The following is a 23,935-nucleotide window of genomic DNA, read 5'->3' on the forward strand; positions in this document are numbered from 1 at the left end:
AAAGCACAGAGGAACATCTGGAAAAATTCCTGAAACACTCGTTCACTGCTATCGTTACTGCGCGGTCAGGAATCTTTCGGAGGGAAGGCCTCAAAACCCTGCTGTTGGCGACCGAGATGGAGGTCGAATCGTTCGGATAGAGATGGCGCTCAGTACTCGGTGTCGGACAGCTGATCAGAGCTCGAAGTTTTCGGATGACTCAGAAGTCGGACCGTGGTCGGGTATAGCAGGGAGAGTTTTTCTTCCTTCTCCCGTCTGCGTGAGATGTGGGACACTTGAGAGACTTTGAACTTTTACTGTGATCATGGACTTCTTCATCAAGTTATGGTATTGTTGCACTGTTGTAACTATATGTTATAATTATGTGGTTTTGTTAGTTTTTTTCAGTCTTGGTCTGTCCTGTATTTTGTGATATCACACTGGAGGACATATTGTATCATTTCTTAATGCATGCATTACTAAATGACAATAAAAGAGGACTGCTTGTCTTCATAATCATATCATAATAGTTCCCTATTTAACATCATCGATTCTCAATGCGGCCAGGTAAACCATTTCCAATGCACCATCGTCAACCACTTATAATGATCCTTCACCTACAATTCCTGATGCACTATCCTCAACCATTCCGAATGACCTGTTATCAACCATTCCCAATGTCACTCGTCAACCATTCCAAATGTCGCTCATCAACTATTCCCAATGTTGCTACATCAACCACTCCCAATGTACCGCTGTCAACCATTCCCAATAGCGTATCATCAACCATTCCCAATGACCCCATCGCCAACCATTCCTATGCACTGTTGCCAACCATTCCCAATGACCCTTTGTCAACCATTCCCAATGACCCATTATCAACCATTCCCAATGCACTGTTGTCAACCATTCCAAATGTACCATCAATCATTCCCAATGTTGCTACGTCAACCATTCCCTATTTACCTTGGTAAACCATTCCCAATGTCGCTACATCAAGTTCCCAATTTCATATTAACCATTCACTATTTACCTTGTCAACCATTCACAATGTTGCTACGTCAACCATTCCCAATAACCTGTTGTCAACTGATTCCAATGTCGCTTGTCAACCATTCCCAATGACCCCATCAACAACTGTTCCGATGTGCCGTCACCAACTGTTCCTGATGCAATGTTGCCAACCATTCCCGATGCAATGTCGTCAACCATTCCAAATGTACCATCATCATCCATTCACAATGCAATGTCGTCAACAGATCCCAATGTCTTGTGTCAACAATTCCCAATGTCCCATCAACCATTCCAATGTCACTATAACAACCACCCCCTATGTACTGTCATCAACCTTTCCTAATGTCACTACGTCAACCATTCCCAATGTACTGTTATCAACCAATCCCTATGTCGCCACGTCAAACATTCCCCGTTAAGCTTTGTCAACCGTTCCCAATATCACTACATCAACCATTCCCAGTATCACTACGTCAATCGTTCCCTGTAAAATTTCGTCAACCATTCCCAATGTCACAACATCAACTGTTCCCTACTTTGCTTTCATCAACCATTCCCAATATCACTACATCAACCATTCTCAATGTTACTACGTCAACTATTTCCTATTTAGTGATCCACTACTCCCAATGTACTATTCCCAGAGCATCATCTTCAACCATTCCCAATGACCTGTCATCAATTGTTCCAAATGTCGCTCATCAACCACCTCCAATGTACCACCATCAACTACTCCTAATGTCCCATTGTCAACCATTCCCAATTACCCATCATCAACCATTCTCAATGTTGCGACCTCAACCGTTCTCTATTTACCGTAATCAAACGTTCCAAATGTACCATTGTCAATCATTCCCAATGCAATTGTCAACCATTCTAAATGTCATTCATCAACTATTCCCAATGTCGCTTGCCAACCAATTCTAATTTCCAGTCACCAATGCATTCCCAATGCACTGTTATCAACTATTCCCAATGTATCATTATCAACCATTCCCAACGTCAACTATTCCCAATGACCCATCATCAATTGTTCGCAATGTTGCTCGTTGAACACCCCCAATGTACCACTGTCAACAATTCCCATTGTCCCACTGTCACCTGTTCCAAATTTCGCTCATCAACCAACCCAATATCTAGTCGTCAACCATTCCCAATGCACCATTATCAACCACCCCCAATGTACCGTTGTCAACCATTCCCAATGTCCCACTGTCACCCATTCCAAATGTCACTCATCAATTATTCACTATGTCACATTGTCAACCGTTCCCAATGTATCGTTGTCAACTGTTCCCAATATCCTGTCATCAACCGTTCCCAATGTCGCTATGCCAACCGGGTCCTATTTACCATCAACAGTTCCCTAAGCTGCTTCGATAACCATTTCCAATGTTGCTACGTCAACCATCCCCAAAGTTGCTGTCAACCACTCCCAACGTACTGTTGTTGACCATTCCCAATGTCCCATCATCAACTGTTCCCAATATCGCTACGTCAACCATTCCCAATGTTGCTACGTCAACCTTTCCCTATTTACCGTAGTCAACTGTTCCCAATGTACCACCGTCAACCATTCTCAAAGCAATGCCCTCAAACATTCCCAATGTACCGTTGTCAGCCATTCCCAATATCCCACTGTCACCTATTCCAAATGTCGCCCATCAACCATTACCAATCTCCTATTGTCAACCATTCCCAATATCCTGTCATCAACCATTCCCGATATCCTGTCGTCAACTATTGTCAATGTATCGCTGTCAACAGTTCCCAATGTCCTGTTGTCAACCATTCCCAATGTCACAACGTCAACCATTCCCACTGTCACTACATCAACTGTTCCCTATTTACAGTAGTCAACCGATCCCAATGTACCATTGTCAACCATTCCCAATGTTGCTTGTCAACCATTCCAAATGACGCTATATCAGCCATTCCCCATGTACCGTTGTCAACCATTCTCAGCGTCGCAATATTAATTTGTTCCCTGTTAAACTTTGTCAACCGTTCCCAAAGTACCACAGTCAACCATTCCAAATGCAATGTCTTCAACCATTCCCAATGACCCATCGTCAACTGTTCCCAATGTCACTTGTAGAACACCCCCAATGTACCACCTTCACCCATTGTCAACGGTTCCCAAAGTCCTATTATCAACCATTCCCAATGTCATTCATCAACCATTTCCAATGTCCTGCTGTTACTCATTCCAAGTTTCGTTCATCAACCATTCCCAATGTCCCATTGTCAACCATTCCAAATATCCCGTCATTAACTATTCCCAACGTCCTGTCATCAACCACTCCCAATGTACCATTGTCAATGGTTCCCAAAGTCCTAACATCAACCATTCCCAATGTCACTACCTCAACCATTCTCTATTTACTGTCCTCAACCATTCCCAGTGTACCACTGTCAACCATTCCCAAAGCACTGTTGTCAACCATTCCCAATGTCAAATTGTCAACCATTCCCAATGTTGCTATGTCAACCATTACTTATTTACCATCAACAGTTCCCAGTGTCATTTCGTCAACTGTTCCCAATATTGCTATACAACCATTCCTTATTTACCTTTGTCAACCATTCTCAATGTCGCTATATCAACCATTCCCAATGTACCATTGTCAACTGTTCCCAATGTCCTGTTGTCAACCATTCTCCATGTCGCAATATCAATTTGTTCCCTGTTAAACTTTGTCAACCGTTCCCTATTTACCGTAGTCAACTGTTCCCAAAGTACCATAGTCAACCATTTCCAATGCAATGTCTTCAACCATTCCTAATGACCCATCTTCAACTGTTCCCAATGTCACTCGTAGAACACCCCCAATGTACCATCTTCAACCATTCCCATTATCCTGTTGTCGACCATTCCCAATGTCCCGTCATCAATCATTCTCAGTGTATCATTGTCAACTGTTCCCAATGTTGCTAGGTCAACCACTTCCACTGTCGCTACATCAACCATTCCCAATTTACCATAGACAACCATTCCCTATTTACCATAGTCAACCGATCCATGTACCATCGTCAACCATTTACAACGTCCATCATCAACTATTTCCAATGACCCACCATGAACAATTCTCAAAGTTGCTCGTCAACCATTCCCAATGTCCTACCGTCAACCATTTCGAATATCAGATGGTAAACCATTCCCAATCAACTGTTCCTGAAGCAATGTCGCCAACCATTCTCAACGTCCTATCATCAATCATTCCCAATGACCCATAGATAAATATTCCCAATGTCCCCATTGTCAAACATTTCCAATGACCCATTGTCAACCATTCCCAATGCACTGTTGTCAACCATTCCCAATGTCAAATTGTCAACCATTCCCAATATTGCTATGTCAACCGTTACTTATTTACCATCAACAGTTCCCAGTGTCATTTCGTCAACTGTTCCCAATATCGCTATATAACCATTCCTTATTTACCTTTGTCAACCATTCTCAATGTCGCTATATCAACCATTCCCAATGTACCATTGTCAACTGTTCCCAATGTCCTGTTGTCAACCATTCTCCATGTCGCAATATCAATTTGTTCCCTGTTAAACTTTGTCAACCGTTCCCTATTTACTGTAGTCAACTGTTCCCAAAGTACCATAGTCAACCATTTCCAATGCAATGTCTTCAACCATTCCTAATGACCCATCTTCAACTGTTCCCAATGTCACTCGTAGAACACCCCCAATGTACCACCTTCAACCATTCCCATTATCCTGTTGTCGACCATTCCCAATGTCCCGTCATCAATCATTCTCAGTGTATCATTGTCAACTGTTCCCAATGTTGCTAGGTCAACCACTTCCACTGTCGCTACATCAACCATTCCCAATTTACCATAGACAACCATTCCCTATTTACCATAGTCAACCGACCCATGTACCATCGTCAACCATTTACAACGTCCATCATCAACTATTTCCAATGACCACCATAAACAATTCTCAAAGTTGCTCTTCAACCGTTCCCAATGTCCTACCGTCAACCATTTCGAATATCAGATGGTAAACCATTCCCCATCAACTGTTCCTGAAGCAATGTCGCCAACCATTCTCAACGTCCTATCATCAATCATTCCCAATGACCCATAGGCAAATATTCCCAATGTCCCCATTGTCAAACATTTCCAATGACCCATTGTCGACCGTTCCCAATGTCACTATGTGAGCCATTCCCTATGTCCCATCGTCAACCATTCCAATGTTTCTCGTCAACTATTCCCAATATCCCTTTGTCAATTATTCCCAATGTAACACACACAAAAAATGCTGGTGAACACAGCAGGCCAGGCAGCATCTATAGGAAGAGGTACAGTTGGCATTTCAGGCCTAGACCCTTCATCAGGACTAACTAAAAGAAGAGATAGTAAGAGATTTGAAAGTGGGAGGGGGAGATCTGAAATGATAGGAGAAGACAGGAGGGGAGGGGTGGATCTAAGAGCTGGAGGGTTGATTGGCAAAAGGGATACCAGGCTGGAGAAGGGAGAGGATCAGGGGACAGGAAGCCTAGGGAGAAAGAGAAGGGGAAGGGTCAATGTCCCAATGTCAACCATTCCCAATGTTGTGTCATCAACCAATCCTCATGCACCATCATTTATCATTCCCAATGTATCATTGTCAGCCATCCCCGATGCACCATCATTAACCATTCCTGATGTCCCACCATCAACTGTTCCTGATGCACCATCGTCATCCATTTCCAATGTCCCATCATCAACCATTCCCAATGTGCTGTCATCAACCATTCCCAATGTCCTGTCATCAACCATTCCCAATGTCCAGTCATCAATGCATTCCCAACGTCACTTCTCATCCATTCAATGTTGCATCGTCATCTATTCTCAGTGCACCATTGTCAACCTTTCCCAATGTCTCATCAACCACCATTCCCAATGTCTCATTGTCAACCATTCCCAACATCGTTCCCTACCATCTCTCCATTCCAACACCCATATTCCAGAATGTATTCCAGCATCACCCTTGTGTTCTGTCCTGATCCACATCCCAAAACGCTCAGCCCTCGCACACCTGCTCCATCTCAACACACAGAATGTCTCAGCCCTCCAACATCACTCCATCCAAACCACCACATCCTGGAATGTCTCAGCCCACCCACTCACTGCTCCATCCCAACACAAACATCCCAGAATGTCTCAGCATACCCCAGCCCCCCACCCAGCACTGCTCCATCCCAACACCCACATCCGAGAATGCCAATGCCTGTGCTTCTCACCTCAAGTAATAGGTGTCTGACTTGCCGATGGTGGCGCCGGAGCGGCGGAACACCTCACGACGCTTCCAGCCCACCGGCAGCACTGGGCAGTCCTCCCAGCCCTCCGACATCCTCCACTCATCCACTCTGGTCCGCACTGCGGTGGGAAGGGGAACAAGAGGAGGGGGAGAGAAGGGGAAGGGAGGGAAAGAAAGGAGGAGAGGGGAGGGGGAGATGTGCAGAGGAGAGAGTGAGATGGGGCAGAATGAGGGAGAGGAGGGGAGAGCGGGTGGAAGAGAAAGGGGAAAAAGAGAGTGGAGACGGGGAAAGAAGAGAGGTGGAGATGGGGAGAAAGGGGGAAGAGAGACAGGAGGGGGAAAGAGTGGGTAGGCGAGAGAAGGGAGAGAAGTACAGAGGAGGGAAGACGGTAGGAGAGGAGGATGGGGAGAGAAGAAGGGGACATCGATAGAAGGAGAGATGAAGGAGAGAGACAAGGGGGAGTGGGGAAGGGGAGAGAGAGTAGAGGGTAGGAGAAAAAGTGGGAAAGAGTGGGAGTATGAGAGGAAGAGAGAGAAAGGAGTGAAAGGGGGGGAGTATGAAAGGGGGTTGTGGGGAGTGAGATCAGGGAGAGGTTGGGGGTGGGGGTAGGACAAAGAGATAGATTAATGAACGAGAATGAGAATGAGTTTAATCGGTTCTCAATCAGTACTGGCCAGAGGTTCCCATCTCCAGCCACTCGGAGAAAGCCCCCCCCCGATCCTGTCAGCTCTGGTATCTGGGAGCGGGGAGTGGACCGTCCGCAGGGGATGAAAACCACATCCCGAGCGGAGGGGCTATACAGGAATGCGGGCGCACCTCTACGTGAGAACTCGGACCAGGAGTCAAGACACCAGTCCCATCGAGCCTGCTGCACTATTCAATAAGACCACAGCTGATCTGGCTGTGGCCTCAGACCCACGTACCTGCCTTTTCCCCCATAACCACTGATTCCCCCGCTTTGTAAAAAAAAAATCAACCTAACCATGGCAAAATGAGATGGCAATATACACTGGGTCATAAAACATGCCCTCTCGCCCACACTCGTCCCTGCACCAGAGCCAGAATCAGAATCAGCTTTATTACCATCAACACACATCACAAAATTTGTTCTTTTGCCATAGCTGTTCAGTGTAAGACATAAAAAATTACTGTAAGTTATTTTAAAGAAATATATAAATAAATAAGTAAATAGTATAAAAAGAAAGCAACATAGTCAGGTGGTAGAACAGTACAGCACAGGAACAGGCCCTTCGGCCCTCAATGTTGTGCTGAACCAATTAAATTAGTAATCACACGGCCAACTAAACTAGTCTCTTTTGCCCACATCATGTCATACCTTCCATTTTCCTCATATCCATGAGCCTACCTAAAGATCTCTTAAAAGTCCCTAATATTTCTGCCTGTACCATCACCCCATGCACCCACTGCTCTCAATGTATAAAAAATCTTACCCTCACAGAACATAAGAAATAGGAGCAGGAGTAGGGCATCTGGCCAGTCGAGCCTGCTCCGACTTTCTATAAGATCACGGCTAATCTGGCCATGGACTCAACTCCACCTACCTATCTTTTCCCCACAACCCTAATTCTCCTACAATGCAAAAATCTATCCAACCTTGTCTTAAATATATTTACTGAGGTAACCTCCACTGCTTCATTGGGCAGACAATTCCACAGATTCACCACTCTCTGGGAAAAGCAGCTCCTCCTCATCTCTGTCCTATATCTACTCCCCGAATCTTGATGCTATATCCTCTAGTTCTGGTCTCACCTATCAGTGGAACCAACTTCCCTGCCTCTATCTTATCTACCCATTTCATATTTATTTTATGTATAAGTTCTCCTCTCATTCTTCTGAATCCCTTGAAATTACTCCCTCTTATCTTAAATGCATGTCTTCTGGTATTAATCATTTCAACCCTTGGTAAAAGATATTGTCAGTCTACTCGATCTATGCCTCTCATAATCTTATAAACCTTTACCCAGTCTCCCCTCAGTATCGCCTTTTGAAGATGTCCTTGATTGTGGGGAGGCTGGTGCCCGTGATGGAGCTGGTGGTGTTTGCTACTTTCTTCAATCCTGTGCGATGGTCCCTCCGTAGCAGACAGCAGCAAGAGAGAGAGAGTGGTGGGTGCCTGATACGGCTCGCCAGGGGTGGCAATGGAGGCGGATGCAATAGAAATGTTTAAGAGGCTGTTAGGCTGACATGTGGACAGGCAGGGATGATGGAGGGATATGGGCCACGTGCAGGCAGAAGGGATTTAGTTTAACAGCACAGACAGGGCCTGTTCCTGTGCTGTACCGTTCCACGTTCTATACCTCCTAGACCCTGTAAGTTAGCCCCTCAGTCGCCTTTGAAGCAGTGACTTCCCGGCTCCCAGCACATCGTGTGGGTCTGATTGTGCAGAGTGTGCTTTAATTTGGCACTGCGTTTGCCAACAGGAAGGACGTTGATAAATGAAGAGGGTGCAGGAACGATTCATCAGGACGTTACTGGGAATGGAGGGTTTGAGTTGTAAGGAGAGGCGTGACTGGCTGGGACTGATTAAGAACCCCTCCCACCCCCTCCACTGGGCAGAGAATACAAAAGCTTGAAAACACGTACCTCCAGCCTCAAGGACAGCTTCTACCCCGCTGTTATAGGACTATTGTACGAAAACACAGACTCTCCAATTCATATTCTATCTTGCTGCGGCCCCTGCACCTCGCTGTCTGCCTGAACTGCAAATTCTCTGCAACTGCGACAGTTTTTATTTTTTTTTAATTCACTTCCCCTTCCCTATTCCCTACTCTGGCCTCTTAACTCTTCTCCTCACCTGCCTATCGCCACCCTCTGGTTCCCCTCCTCCTTCCCTTTCTCCTATGGTCCACTCTCCTCTCCTGTCAGATTCCTTCCTCTCCAGCCCTTTACCTTTCTCACCCCACCTGGCTTTACCTTATACCTTCTGGCTATCCTCCATCTCCCCCCACCCCCAAAACTTTTTATTCTGGCATCTTCCCCTTTCCTTTCCAGTCCTGGAGAAGGGTCTCGGCCCTAAATAATTAGCTGTAATTGTCACATGTATATCAGAACTTTCAAGCAGGCCTGAAGTGCTTTATTTGTGTCAACGATCCACACGATCTGACGTTCGTGCTGGGGGTGGACGCCCGCAAGTGTCGCCACACTTCTAGCACCAACTAAGCATGCCCACAATTCACTGACCCTAACTGGTACGTCTTTGGAATATGGGAGGAAACCAGAGCACCCGGAGGAAACCCACACAATTATGGGGAGAACGTACAAACTCCTTACAGACAGAGGGTGGGAAGCAAACCCTGACTGGCGATTGCTGGCGGTGTAAAATGTTTGGACTAATTACCATGACACCGTGTAGATGGCATGCAAAACAAAGTTTTTCACCGTACCTCAGTAGGTTTGACGACAATTTCCCTTGAGCAGAGGAGGCTGAGGGGTGACCTTACAGAGGCTGATGAGACCAGGGATGTAGAAAAAATCATTGGTCACAGTCCTTCACCCTAGGGGGAGGGGAGTCTAAAACTAGAGGGCACAAGTTTAAGGTGAGAGGGGAGAGATTTAAAGGGAATCTGACGGGTAAAACCTTCACCCAGAGGGTGGTCCATATATGGAACGAGCTGCCAGAGGAAGAGGTTGAGGCAGTAGCAGTGACTCCAGTTCAATTCCCTCTGCTGCCTGTAAGGAGTTTGCATGCTCCCCCGCATGAGCATGTGGGTTTCCTCTGGGTGCTCTGGGTTCTTCCCACAGTCCAAAGACGGACGCGTTAGTAGGTTAATTGTTCGTTGTTAAGTTACCCCATGATTATGCTGGGGTTAAATTAGGGTTTGCTGGGCTGTGCAGCCTGAAAGGCCAGTAGGGCCAATTCTGTGCTGTACCTCCAGATAAAACATTTAAAAGACACGTGGACAGGCACATGGATAGGAAAGGTTTAGACCGAGGGTTCCCAACCTATGGCCCACAGACCGCTCGGTTAATGGTAGGGGTTCATGGCATAAAAATGATTGGGAACCCCTGGTTTAGAGGGATGCAGACAAAGGGGACGAGCTCAGGGGGGCAACATGATCGGCTCGGACGTGTTGCGCCAAACGGCCTGCATCCGCGCTGTGTATGTAACTCTGTGACACGGCAGTCTGAGTGAAGTCACTGGTTTGTCAGCTCCTTCACAGATGCAGAGGCTCAGACATGAGTGGCACAGAGGACAGAGCCACCATCTCAGGCTGCTGGAGACCTGGGTTCACTTCTGACCTCTGCCACTGTACAGGTGCGCGCGCGCATGTGTGTGTGTGCGCGAGAGAGAGAGAGAGAGAGAGAGAGGAGTGGGGGTGAGGGGGGAAGTGTTGCTGGGACTGTCATGGGAGAAGGGGTAATAAGGGATTGTGGTAAGGGGGTGACCGATGGTGGGTGTGCACAGGAAGGGTGCTGTATGACGCTCACTGAAACCTGTATCTCCTGGTCACAACCTTCTCTCTGCTGCAGGAAGCTACTCCTTCCTGTTCGCCTGTACGGTGACACTCTGTTCTTTCAAACGGACTTCTCTATTGCTCTGAAGCCTGGGGAGGTCTCTCTCTCTCTCTCTCTGCCCTCCCTGTTGGTCGAGCTCTCCAGGAGGGATTCAGGACCTTCCTGAACTGTGACCTCCAGACGGCTCCTGTAACTATTAAGTGTCCACTGGGTGTACGTTCGTGATCTTATGCTGCTGCAACCCACCCACTTCAAGGTTTGTATGTCCAGAGCGCACTACTGTTGTTATGAGTGGTTATTTGAGTTACTGTCTCCTTCCTGTCAGCTTGAGCCAGTCCGGCCCCTCTCCTCTGACCTCTCTCATTAACAAGGCATTTTCACCCACAGAACTGCCACTCACTGTGTTTTGCTTTTCGCACCATTACCTGTAAACTCTAGAGACTGTTGTGCATGAAAAACCCAGGAGATGAGCAGTTTCTGAGATACTCAAACCACCCAGTCTGGCACCAACAATCAGTGGCCAGAGTGTCTTAAATCACATTTCTTCCCCATTCTGATGTCTGGTCTGAACAAAACTGAACCTCTTGACCATGTCGACATGCTCTTATGCACTGAGTTGCTGCCACATGATTGGCTGATTCCATATTTGCATTAACAAGCAGGGTTAACCCTAAACTAATGAAGTCACCACTGAGTGCAGCGCAGTGCCCAGTGTTAAAGAGAGTTGCGGGGGTGGGGGGTGGAGGAGGGAGGCTGTTGCCTAAAGAGAGCTGAGGCCACATATTAAACTTCAGCAGACAGAGGCGTCCTGAAGTCCAGTGACTCCCAACAAACAGCAATGCAAGTACAGGGGGCAGGGGTGAAGAAGGTGTACGTCACTCTTGCCTTCCGCGGTTAGGGTACTGAGTAGAAACACTGGGAAGTTATGATGCAAAACTTGATACACATTGGTTGGGAGTGCCGTGTGCTCATTACAGGAAGGGTGTGGAGCCCGTGCGGAGGGTGCAGAAGAGGTTCGCCAGGATGCTGCCTGGATTAGAGAGAGTGAGTGATAAGAAGAGATTGGACAAACTTGTGCTGTTTTATCTGAAGCAGTAAAGGCTGCAGAGAGACCAGACAGAAGCTTATAAAATTATTAAAGGCAGAGATTGAGAAGGTATAATCCTTATTCATTTATCTGTGTAGAATAGGCCCTTCCAGCCCATCAAGCCTCATCACTCAGTAACCCCCCAATTAACCCTAGCCTAAGCAAGGGACAATTTAAAATGACCGATTAACCTACCAAACGGTACGCCTTTGGACTGTGGGAGAAAACCCACGCGGTCACTGGGAGACTTTCTCCACGCTACGTTGAAATGTCAAATACTAGAGGGTGCACATTTAAAGTGAAAGAGAGGGGGAAAGTTTAAAGGAAATACGCAGACACAGATTCATAGATTATTGCAGCACAGAAACAGGCCCTTCGGCCCATCGAGTTCATGCTAAATTAATATTCTGTCTGGTCCCAGCCTCCATACCCCACCTATCCATGAATTTCTCTTAAATCAGAGTGGTCGGCTATGTGCGGAACCAAAGGAAATGGGGGAGATCTTAAATAGGTTTTTTGCGTCTGTATTTACTAAGGAAACTGGCATGAAATCTATGGAATTAAGGGAAACAAGTAGTGAGATCATGGAAACTGTACAGATCGAAAAGGAGGAGGTCCTTGCTGTCTTGAGGAAAATTAAAGTGGATAAATCCCCGGGACCTGACAGAATGTTCCCTCGGACCTTGAAGGAGACTAGTGTTGAAATTGCAGGGGCCCTGGCAGCAATATTTAAAATGTCGCTGTCTACAGGTGAGGTGCCGGAGGATTGGAGAGTGGCTCATGTTGTTCCGTTGTTTAAAAAAGGATCGAAAAGTAATCCGGGAAATTATAGGCCAGTAAATTTAACGTCGGTAGTGGGTAAGTTATTGGAGGGAGTACTAAGAGACAGAATCTACAAGCATTTGGATAGACGGGGACTTATTAGGGAGAGTCAACATGGCTTTGTGCGTGGTAGGTCATGTTTGACCAATCTATTGGAGTTTTTCGAGGAGGTTACCAGGAAAGTGGATGAAGGGAAGGTAGTGGATATTGTCTACATGGACTTCAGTAAGGCCTTTGACAAGGTCCCGCATGGGAGGTTAGTTAGGAAAATTCAGTCGCTAGGTATACATGGAGAGGTGGTAAATTGGATTAGACATTGGCTCAATGGAAGAAGCCAAAGAGTGGTAGTAGAGAATTGCTTCTCTGAGTGGAGGCCTGTGACTAGTGGTGTGCTACAGGGAACAGTGCTGGGTCCATTGTTATTTGTCATCTATATCAATGATCTGGATGATAATGAGGTAAATTGGATCAGCAAATTTGCTGATGATACAAAGATTGGAGGTGTAGTAGACAGTGAGGAAGGTTTTCAGAGCCTGCAGAGGGACTTGGACCAGCTGGGAAAATGGGCTGAAAAATGGCAGATGGAGTTTAATACAGACAAGTGTGAGGTATTGCATGTTGGAAGGACAAACCAAAGTAGAACATACAGGGTTAATGGTAAGGCACTGAGGAGTGCAGTGGAACAGAGGGATCTGGGAATACAGATATAAAATTCCCTAAAAGTGGCGTCACAGGTAGATAGGGTCGTAAAGAGAGCTTTTGGTACATTGGCCTTTATTAATCAAAGTATTGAGTATAAGAGCTGGAATGTTATGATGAGGTTGTATAAGGCATTGGTGAGGCCGAATCTGGAGTATTGTGTTCAGTTTTGGTCACCAAATTACAGGAAGGATATTAATAAGGTTGAAAGAGTGCAGAGAAGGTTTACAAGGATGTTGCCAGGACTTGAGAAACTGAGTTACAGAGAAAGGTTGAATAGGTTAGGACTTTATTCCCTGGAGCGTAGAAGAATGAGGGGAGATTTGATAGAGGTATATAAAATTATGATGGGTATAGATAGAGTGAATGCAAGCAGGCTTTTTCCACTGAGGCAAGGGGAGAAAAAAAACCAGAGGACATGGGTTAAAGGTGAGGGGAGAAAGGTTTAAAGGGAACATTAGGGGGGGCTTCTTCACACAGAGAGTGGTGAGAGTATGGAATGAGCTGCCAGACGAGGTAGTAAATGCGGGTTCTTTTTTAACATTTAAGAATAAATTGGACAGATACATGGATGAGAGGTGTATGGAGGGATATGGTCCGTGTGCAGGTCAGTGGGACTAGGCAGAAAATGGTTCGGCTCAGCCAAGGAAGGCCAAAAGGCCTGTTTCTGTGCTGTAGTTTCTATGGTTCTATGGTAAATCGAACCTGTATCCACCACTTCCGTTGGCAGCTCATTCCACGCCCTCACCATCCTCTGAGTGAAGAAGTTCCCTTTAAACACTTCACCTTTAACCCATGACCTTAAGAGAGTGGTGGCTGCCTGGAGCGCGCTGCCAGGGATGGTGGGGGCGGCAGGAAGGATAGAGCCGTGTAGGAAGCTGTCAAACTGACACGGGTAAATGCAGGGAATAGAGGGGATACACATTACGTGCAAGCACGAGAGATTTAGTTTAATTCGGTATCGTGCCCAGCGCAGACATGGCGGTCTGGCGCAGTACTGATCTACGTTCTAAAGTTTGCTCCCTCAGGGGCACAGACTGTAACTCTGTGCATCTGGGAGCGAAGAACAAGCTGTTGTAAGAAACCAGCAGGCTAGGCAGCATCTGTGGGAGCAGAGAGGTGACATCACAGATGCTGCCCAACCACTCGATTCCTCCAGCTGCTTGTTCACGCGCTCCGAGTTCCAGTCTCGCTCAATGGGCTGAATGGCCTAATTCTGCTCCTGTGTCTTATGGTCTTGTATCCTAGGACTTTTCTACCCATAGAGAAGAACATACTGACTGGCTGCATTATAGCCTGTAGTATTCAATACAAAAGTTCACAAGGGGCTACAAGGGAGGGACTCAGCCAGTCCCCACCCGAGTGCAGCTCTCTCCACCACCGAAGGACTTCTACAGGTGGCGATGCCTCAGAGAAGCAACATCCAGCTTTAGGGACACAGAGCAGCCCTCTTGTTGATGCTATCAGTAGGCAGGAGGTAAAGCAGCCCAAAGACCCACACCTCAATGTCCAAAGATTTTTTTCTTCCCCACCACCATCAGGCAGGAGGTACAGGAGACTGAACGCCCACACCTCACGGCCCAACGACAGCTTCTTCCCCACCACCATCAGGTTCTTGAACCCACCTTAAAGTTGCAGATCTTTGCCTCCAACTATATTTCCCTCCATTTGCACCAACAATTGATTTTGTTTACCATGTCATGTAAACTGTGTATAATTTATGTTAATTGTGTAATTTGCATTTCTAACACACTGTGCTGCTGTTGCTCAAAGCTAATTTTCACGGTATCTATTCCCCCGCCCCCCTGCAAGGGATGTGTGCCCATGACAGTAGCTCCAGAGGTGAAGACAAACTCAGCCCCCCCCATTGACTGAGGGAGCAACGTGGCTGCCTGCAGTGGAAGAGTTAAACTCCAGCGCCGAGACACAACAGGCAGGAGAACAGCAGAGAGGGGGTGCAACGACCCAGTGGGCTCGGCAGTGCCTACAGAAAGGGACAAACAATTGCCCTCCCTCCCTCTCTACCCCCTTCTCTCTCTCCTTCCCTCATTTCCCCATCTCTCTCTCTCCCTCTCTCCAGCTCGTCTCCTGTCTCTCTCCACCTCTCCTCTCTCTCACCACCTCCCCATTATCTTTCTTTCCCCCTCTCTCCAATTGATTGTGGGCATCAGCACAGCAGCGTAACCTCCATCTACACCTCCCACTGGCTCGGTAATGCAGCAAGCCTAATCAAACACCCCAGCCACCCTAGACTTTCCCTCTTCTCACTCCCTCCCGTCAGTCAGAAAATGCAAAAGCCTGAAAGCACGTACTACCAGGCTCAAAGGACAGCTTCTACCCCGCTGTTTTAAGACTACAGAGCAATCCCCTGGTGCGACATCGACCTCGCGATCTACCTCATCGTGGCCTTTCACCTCATTGTCTGCCTGCAGAGCACTTTCTCTGTGGCTGTAACACTTTATTCTGCATTCTGTTATTGTTTTTTTCCCTTGTCCGACCTTGATGCCTTATTGTAATGAAATGATCTGCATGGATGACATGCAAAATAAAATCTCTCACTGGACCTCGGCACACGTGACAGTAATAAACTGATTTTACAATCTCGGAGGACCTGTCCCGGGCATAGCACATTGACACGATCACGAAGAACGCACGCCAGCGGCTCTACTTCATTAGGGGATCGAGGAGATTTGGTACAGACTCAGAATCTGGTTGAACATCACCGGCATGTGTCGTGAAAGTTGTTAACTCCGAGGCAGTAGTACAATGCAATCCATGAAAAAAAAACTGTGAATTACAGTAAATATATGTATATTGAATAGTTAAATTAAATAAATAGTGCAAAAAATAGGAAATAAAAAAGTAGTGAGGTACTGTTCAAAGGTTCATTGTCCATTCATGGATGGCAGAGGGGAAGAAGCTGTTCCTAAATCGTTGAGTGTGTGCCTTCAAGCTCCTGTACCTCCTTCCTGATTGTAGCAATCAGAACAGGGCATGCCCTGGGTGATGGGGTCATTAATAATGGAAGCCATCTTTTTCAGGCATCACTCCTTGAAGATGCCCTGGGTACTCTGGTGACTAGGGCCCGTGATGAGCTGACCAACTTTACAAATCTCTGCAGCTTACCTCAATCCTGTGCAGCAGCCCCTACCTCCGCCACCCCCCACCACACCCGTACCTGTCAGTGATTCTCTCCAAAGTACATCTGTAGAAGTTTGCAGTGTTTTAGGTGACATACCAATTCTCCCTCAAACTCCTAATAAAATATAGCTGCTGTTCTGCCTTCTTTATAGTTCCATCGATGTGTTGGGTCCAGGTGAGGTCCTCAGCGATACTGACACCCAGGAACTTGTAGCTGCTCACCTTCTCCACTTCTGATCCCTCTATGACTCCCTCGTCTTATCCCTTCTGAAGTCCTCAATGTGATACATTTCTCCAGATGTAGAGTGGTGACCGGCTGGTCCGGAGACGCCAACGCACAGGATCGCAAGGGGCAGTAGAGGATGGTAGACTCACTAAGGACCCTCAGCTTGCTGGACATGCCCTCTTCTCATGAGTACCATCAGGGAGGAGTTAGAGGACCATGAATGGTTCAAACTCAACAATACAGCTTCTTCTCTCCACCATCCAGAATTCTGAACGGTCCAGGAACCCATGAACACTACCTCGTAGTCACTTTTGGCAATTTATAGTAATAGTGCACTCGGTGGCCACTTTATTAGGTACAGCTGCACACCCGCTCGTTAATGAAAATATCTAATCAGCCAATCATGTGGCAGCAACTCAATGCGTAAAAGCATGGAGACTGTGGAGAGTCAGTGAGTCATTAGAAACCTTGGCAAACTTCTATAAGTTTGTGGTGGGGTGTGTGCTGACTGGCTGCATTACGGCCTGGTATGGGAACACCAATACCTTTGAGCAGAAAATCCGACAAAAGGTAGTGGACTTGGCCCAGTACATCACGGGTAAAACCCTCCCAACCATTGAGCACATCTACTTGAAATGTTGCTGTAGAAAAGCAGCATCCATCATCAGAGATCCTCACCACCTCGCTGCTGCCATCATGTCAAATGTACAGGAGCCTCAGGACTCGCACCACCAGGTTCAAGAACAGTTACTACCCCTCAACCATCAGGCTCTTGAACAAAAGGGGATAACTACACTCATTTAAGGACTCTATCTTGTTAATTGATGCTTGTTATTGATTGCTATTTAATTATGATCTGCATTTGCAGTTTGTTTACAGTTTACAGTTCCTGATGTTTACAGTTTCTGTTCTATAGATTTACTACACAAAATAATCTGCAGATGCTGGGGTCAAAGCAACACCAACAACATGCTGGAGGAACTCAGCAGGTCGGGCAGCATCCGTGGAAAAGATCGGTCGACATTTCGGACCGGAACCCTTCGTCAGGACTGTAGAGGGAAGGGGCAGAGGCCCTATAAAGAAGGTGGGGGGAGTGTGGGAAGGAGAAGGCTGGTAGGTTCCAGGTGAAAAACCAGTAGGGGGAAAGATAAAGGGGTGGGGGAAGGGAGGCAGGGAGGTGATAGGCGGGAAAGGTGAAGAAGGAATAGGTGGAAACACAATGGGTAGTAGAAGGAGGAGGAACCATGAGGGAGGCGTCACTCTGCCCCCTCCCTCAGCTGCCTATCACCTCCCTCATGGTTCTGCCTCCTTCTACTACCCATTGTGTTTTCCCCTATTCCTTCTTCACCTTTCCTGTCTATCCCCTCCCTCACCCCTTTACCTTTCCCCTTCCTGGTTTTTCGCCTGGAACCTACCAGCCTTCTCCTTCCCACCCTCCCCCCACCTTCTTTATAGGGCCTCTGCCCCCTCCCTCTACAGTCCTGACGAAGGGGTCCGGCCCGAAACGTCGACCAATCTTTTCCACGGATGCTGCCCGACCTGCTGAGTTCCTCCAGCGTGTTGTGAGATTCGCTAAGTATGCCCGCAGGAAAAAGAATTTCAGGGTTGTATGTGGTGACATATATGTACTCTGATCATAAATTTTACTTTCGAACTTTGACGCAGATATCTTCAAGAGGTTCAGTTATTGTTTGGAGCAAAGGTCAGAATGGGGGAAGATATGTGATCAGAGTCATATGAAGCCGTGGGGGCAGGTGGTGGATGGTCGTATGAGCAGCCAGTGCAGATCACAAGTCCTGATGATGCGTCCGCTGACACCAGACAATCTCTGAAGAGTATTGATAATGGCCGGGGGTCACCTGACTGTAAAGACACTGCCCAGAAGGCATTCGCAAGCCACTGCTGTAGAAACAATTTGCCAAGAACAATCATGGTCACGGGAAGACCACAATCGCCCACGTCATAAGATAACCAACGATCGAGCTTTATTTGGCTGCTCCTGTGTGCTGTACTGCTCCCTGTTGTGATCAACACAGATGAACACAGATTTAGGCGCCGTGCCAGATTGAAAAGGTCAGGGTGTCGGGGCCGGAGGCAAGGGATGGGCTGGTGTTCAGCTCGCCGCTCAGAGTGGCCCGCTCATTCTCACACTGAACTGAGGCTGTGGCCTGCAAATAACTGGCTCCTGGATCAGCTGCAGTGATGACTGGCTTCCTGGCTGGCTCAGTTCTGAATGTTATCATTGTTTGCATGGTTTGGTTTTTTTCCCTGCATATTGCGTGTTTGATGGTCTTTTTTTTAATGGGATCTATTGGGTTTTTTTTATCTTGTGGCTGCCTGTACAGAGACGAATCTCAAGGTTGTATACAGTATTCATTCTTTGATCATAAATGAACTTTTGAACTTAGAGAAAGCTTTTTTTGTTCCTTTAAAGGGGCAAGGAATGAGCGAGTTTAAAGAGCAGGATGAAATCGGTACCTAACACAGCCCAGCTCCCAAATCAGATCCGCCTATTTTCCCTAACTCCCCCCAGGTTCTCCCCCTCACCCACAGGACATAGAATCATCAAGAACCTATCAATCTCTGCTTTAAGTATATCCAATGCCGTGGCCTCAAATCATCTGTGGCAATGAATTCCACACCATCTGGTTAAGGAAATTCCTCCTCCTCTCTGCTCTAAAGGGCATCAGCGACCCGGGTTCACTTCCCGCCACTGTCCGTAAGGAGTTTGTAAGTTCTCCACGTGACCGCATGGGTTTCCTCCAGGTCCTCCCACAGTCCAAAGGTTAATTGGTCACTTGGGTGTAATTGGGTAGTGCTGGCTCATTAAGTCAGAAGGGCCTAATAACCACGTGGCATCTCGAAATAAAACAGAGGTACATCATTCTGTTCTGAAGCCATGCCCTCTGGTCATGGATCTTCCACTATTGGAAACACCCTCTTCACATCCGCTCATTTGAGGCCTTTCAATATTCAGTAAGGTCCTTAAGGCTGCTGTAGCCAGAGGTGGTAGTGGGAAGACCTATTAAATGCTCCCAGTGGTATGCTTCTCAAATAGCCTCTGACAACCAAGTCCAGCTCCTGGCCTTCTCGTGTGGTTTAGCTACTAAGCCCAGCAGAACTGTTTCTACTGATAGGAGAAGGGCCAAATGCGGGGGACTGGCACCTTAAAACAAGTTGCTTCGGGGGGGGCTTATCAGCTGTGGTTGGTAGCTCATCTAGGAGAATGAAAATGCTGATCTCAAGCCCCCTTGAGGCCATACCCACTCATGGGAAGGTTCAGGAGTAAATCCCGAGGAAAAATCAGAAGCTGGAGTCCTACATTGAGTTCAACGCTGACTGGCATCTCCTGCGACACTCGTGGTGCCAAAGTATACCGGTCTTAGCTGTTCCTTTGGATTCATCAGCCGGGTGGAGAAGGGGAGACTGCTGTGTGGGCAACAGCTTGCTCTCCATATTGTACCATGCTGGCTTGCTTATCACGTATCACGTAGACAGCTGGGATGCAACATCCATGATCGACCATGACCAGCGGAGGGCCTCAAGATGATTTATGTACAACTGATGGTTACTTTTATGTTCTGTTTTCTCTGTACCAATGTGTGTAATGCTGCTCCAAGTTTGTCTTGGTACTGGTGTAGGTGACAATAACCTTGACTTGAGGAGGTCCTGTTATTCCAGGTCAGCTAACACTTCACCTGAAAATCTTCTAGAGTTGTATCCAGAGTTCCTGATGCAGCACTCCTCTACACTAGCGAGACCCATCCTAAGTTGGGGTGGGGTGGGGTGGGGGGGGGGAAACTACTCCGGCTGACAAAAGCGGCACTTCTTGGTGGCTCAGCATTTTATCTTCGGCTCTCATTCCCATTCCGACGTGTTGGTCCGTGGCCTCCTCTTGTGCCACAATAAGGCCACCCACAGGGTGCAGGAGTGACACCTTGTATTCTGCCTGGGTAGCTTCCAACCTGATGGCATGAATATCGATTTCTCCCTCCGGTAAGGAAAATTCCTTCCTCTCCTATCGGATTCTTTCCTCTCCAGCCCTTTACCTTTCCTACCCACCTGGCTTCACCTATCACCTTCCAGCTATCACAGTCAAAGGAGAGGAGAGGGTCCATAGAAGAAAGAGAAGGAGGAGAGGGTTCAAGGGGTGGTGAGTGGCAGATGAGAAGACCAAAGAGGGGAATAGTACAAGAGGAGAGGGGGAGGGAAATCAGTATTCGTCTCTCCCTCACTTCTTCTTCAGTTCCCCACTCTGGTCCTCACCTCCTCCTCCTCTTTCTCCTATGGTCCACACTCTCCTCTCCTAACAGATTCCTCCCTCTACGGCCCTTTTCCTTTCCCACCCACCTAGCTTCACCCATCACCTTCTCACCATCCCCCTCTCACCATCCCCCTTCCCCTCCCACCCCACTTTTTATCCTGGCATCTTCCCCCTTCCTTCCCAGTCCTGAAGAAGAGTCTCGGCCTGAAATGTCGACTGTTTATTCCCCTCCATAGGTGCTGCCTGACCTGCTGAGTTCCTAATTGGATTGGAAGGGGGGTTTATTTTCGCTGGACACAAGAGACTCTGCAGGTGCTGGGAATTCACAGCAACACACACACACACACACACACACAAACAATGCTGGAGGAACTCAGCAGGTCACTCAATATCTATGGAGGGGAATAAAATTTAGCATGACCCAATTTTTTTTACAGAAAACATTCTGTCTGGGTGTGTCACAGCTTGGTGCAGCGATTGCTCTACCCACAACTGCAAGAAACCGCAGAGAGTTGTGGACACAGCTCAGCACATCACAGAAACTAGCCTCCCCTCCATGGACTCTGTCTACATTTCCCTCTGCCTCAGCAAAGCAGCCAGCAGAATCAAAGACCCCACCCACACCGGAGAGTCACTCTTCTCCCCCCTCCCATCGGGCAGAAGATACAAAAGCCTGAAATCACGTCCCACCAGGCTCAGGGACAGCTTCTATCCCTCTAGTCTCAGACTCTTGAATAATGGGCATCTTGTATGATAAGATGGACTCTTGATCTCAAAATCAACCTCGTTACCATCTTACACCTTATCCCTTACCCTGCACTTTCCCTGTAACTGTGACACTCTATTCTGCATTCTGTTACTGTTTTACCTTGTTCTACCTCAATGCTCTGTGTAATAACCTGATCGGTAGGAACAGCGTGCAAGACAAGCTTTTCACTGTAACTTGGTACCTGGGACATGGACCCCTATCTACTGAAGGATGTGCTGACATTGGAAAAGATCCAGAGGAAGTTCAGGAGGATGATCCCAGCAATTAAAGGGTTAACATACAAGAATTGTTTGAAGGTGCAGGAGATTAGAAGAATGATAGGGGAATCTTATTAAAACCTAATGAATATTGAAAGACCTTAGATAGAGTGCCCGTGAAGAGGATGTTTCCTATTCTGGGGGAGCCCATGCCCACAGGGAACAGCCTCAGAAGAGAAGGAACAGAGATGAGGAAGGCTTTCTTTAGCCAGAGAGCGGTGAATCTGTGGAATTCATTGCCACAGACGGCTGTGGAGGCCAAGTCATTGGGTATATTTAAAGTGGAAGTTGATAGGTCCTTGATTAGTCAAGGCAAGGGCAGGAGAATGGCACTGAGATTGAAAATAAATCAGCCAGGATTGAAAGGCAGAACAGACTTAATGGGCCAAATATCCTGCTTCTGCTCCTATGGCTTATGGTCTTATTCCATCTTCTCGCAGCTACCATCAGGCAGGAGATACAGAAGCTTGAAGTCCCACACCACCAGGTACCTCTCTTCAACAATCTTGTTCTTGAAGTGACCTGCACAACCCAAATCCATCACAACACTATGGGCCACCTCTTACACAACACGGACTCGTCCCTGAGCGTGTCTTTGCTTCTTACGGCCTTGCTCTCACACAGCCATTGTTCTTCTCTGCCTTTACAATTTATATTCTGTGCACTATCTGTATCGGCAAGCCTGTGATTGATCGACTTAGAATCAGAATCAACACCAGTACATGTCGTGAAATTTGTTGTTATGCGGCAACAACACATTGCAAGACGTAGTAATAAAAAACTGTACAGTTAATATATACATAAAAGTTGAATTAGAATCAGAATCAGAAATTAAATCAAATAGTGCAACGGTAGAAAAACAAGAGGTAGCGTTCATGGATTCAACGTCCATTCAGAAATCGGATGGCAGAGGGGAAAAAGCTGTTCCTGAATCGTTGAGTTTAATTATTGATCTACTTATTTATTATTTATTTGTTTGTTTACCGAGAATGAATAAATTACGGGTGTTGCTGGGCAGTGTGGAACAGGCCCTTCTGGCCCAAAGAGCCGCACGGCCCAACACCCCAGCGACCTAAGCGCAGCCGAAGCGCAGGACAGTTCACAAAGACCAATTAACCTACAGACTGGCACGTGTTTGGATTGAGGGAGGAAACCCACGCATTGCGCGGGATGACGCACACAGACTCCTTACGGAGGGCGCCGGGATTGAACTCTGGAACGTCCTGAGCAGTAACTGCGCCACGCTAATCGCTACGTTACCGCGGCGCCCGGGCATGTTTTCCACTGATCCTTACCGTACTTGCACACGTGGCAAAAGTCTGTGTGAGAGTGAGAATGAGACAGAGAGTAAGGGTGAGAGAGAGACAGACAGACAGACAGAGACAGGGGCAGATTAGGCCATTTGGCCCATTGAGTCTGCTCCGTCATTCCATCATGGCGGATTTACTGTCCCTCTGAACCCCATTCCACTTGACTATCCCTTCCCAGAGTGGAATCTGTGGAATTTCCTCCCACAGAGCTGTGCAGGTCAAGTACCCTTTCTCCTGCCAGTAGAAACAGTTCTGCCAGGCTTAGTAATTTTCCTCGGGGTTTACTCCCGAAACCTTCCCCATGAGAGGATACAGCCACAAGGCAGCAGAGTTTTCCTTCTCCTAGATGAGCTGCCAACCACATCTGACAAGGCCCATCTGCCCAAAGCAACTGCTTTTAAGGCGCCAGTAACCCACCTTTGCCCTTTCTCCTGTCAGTAGAAACGTTTCAGCCAGGCTTAGTACATAAGCCACACATGAAGGCCAGGAGCTGGACATGGTCGTCAGAGGCTATTTGAGACGTACGCCATTTGGAGCAATTAATAGGCAGTGGGAGCTTGTCCCCATTAACATCACCGGCTATAACAACCTTCAGGGACTTGATACATACTCTGACATTAAATAT

The 23,935-nt window shown here is 47.2% G+C and overlaps 1 protein-coding gene across 9 annotated transcripts in view; it reads right to left on the reverse strand.

Annotated features, from left to right (window-relative positions):
* The window catches only part of LOC134338688 (methyl-CpG-binding domain protein 1-like), a 263,482-nt gene that overhangs the window by 140,992 nt on the left and 98,555 nt on the right, over nucleotides 1–23,935 (reverse strand). For all 9 annotated transcript variants that reach the window (XM_063034729.1, XM_063034728.1, XM_063034721.1 and 6 more), the window contains one exon: nucleotides 6,242–6,377. In XM_063034729.1, coding sequence (XP_062890799.1) covers nucleotides 6,242–6,351 — 110 coding nt within the window. In that variant the 5' untranslated portion in view covers nucleotides 6,352–6,377. The remainder of the gene's footprint in view (nucleotides 1–6,241; nucleotides 6,378–23,935) is intronic.

This window comes from Mobula hypostoma, chromosome 28 (genome assembly GCF_963921235.1).
Source record: "Mobula hypostoma chromosome 28, sMobHyp1.1, whole genome shotgun sequence".
NCBI classification, from domain to species: Eukaryota; Metazoa; Chordata; class Chondrichthyes; order Myliobatiformes; family Myliobatidae; genus Mobula; species Mobula hypostoma.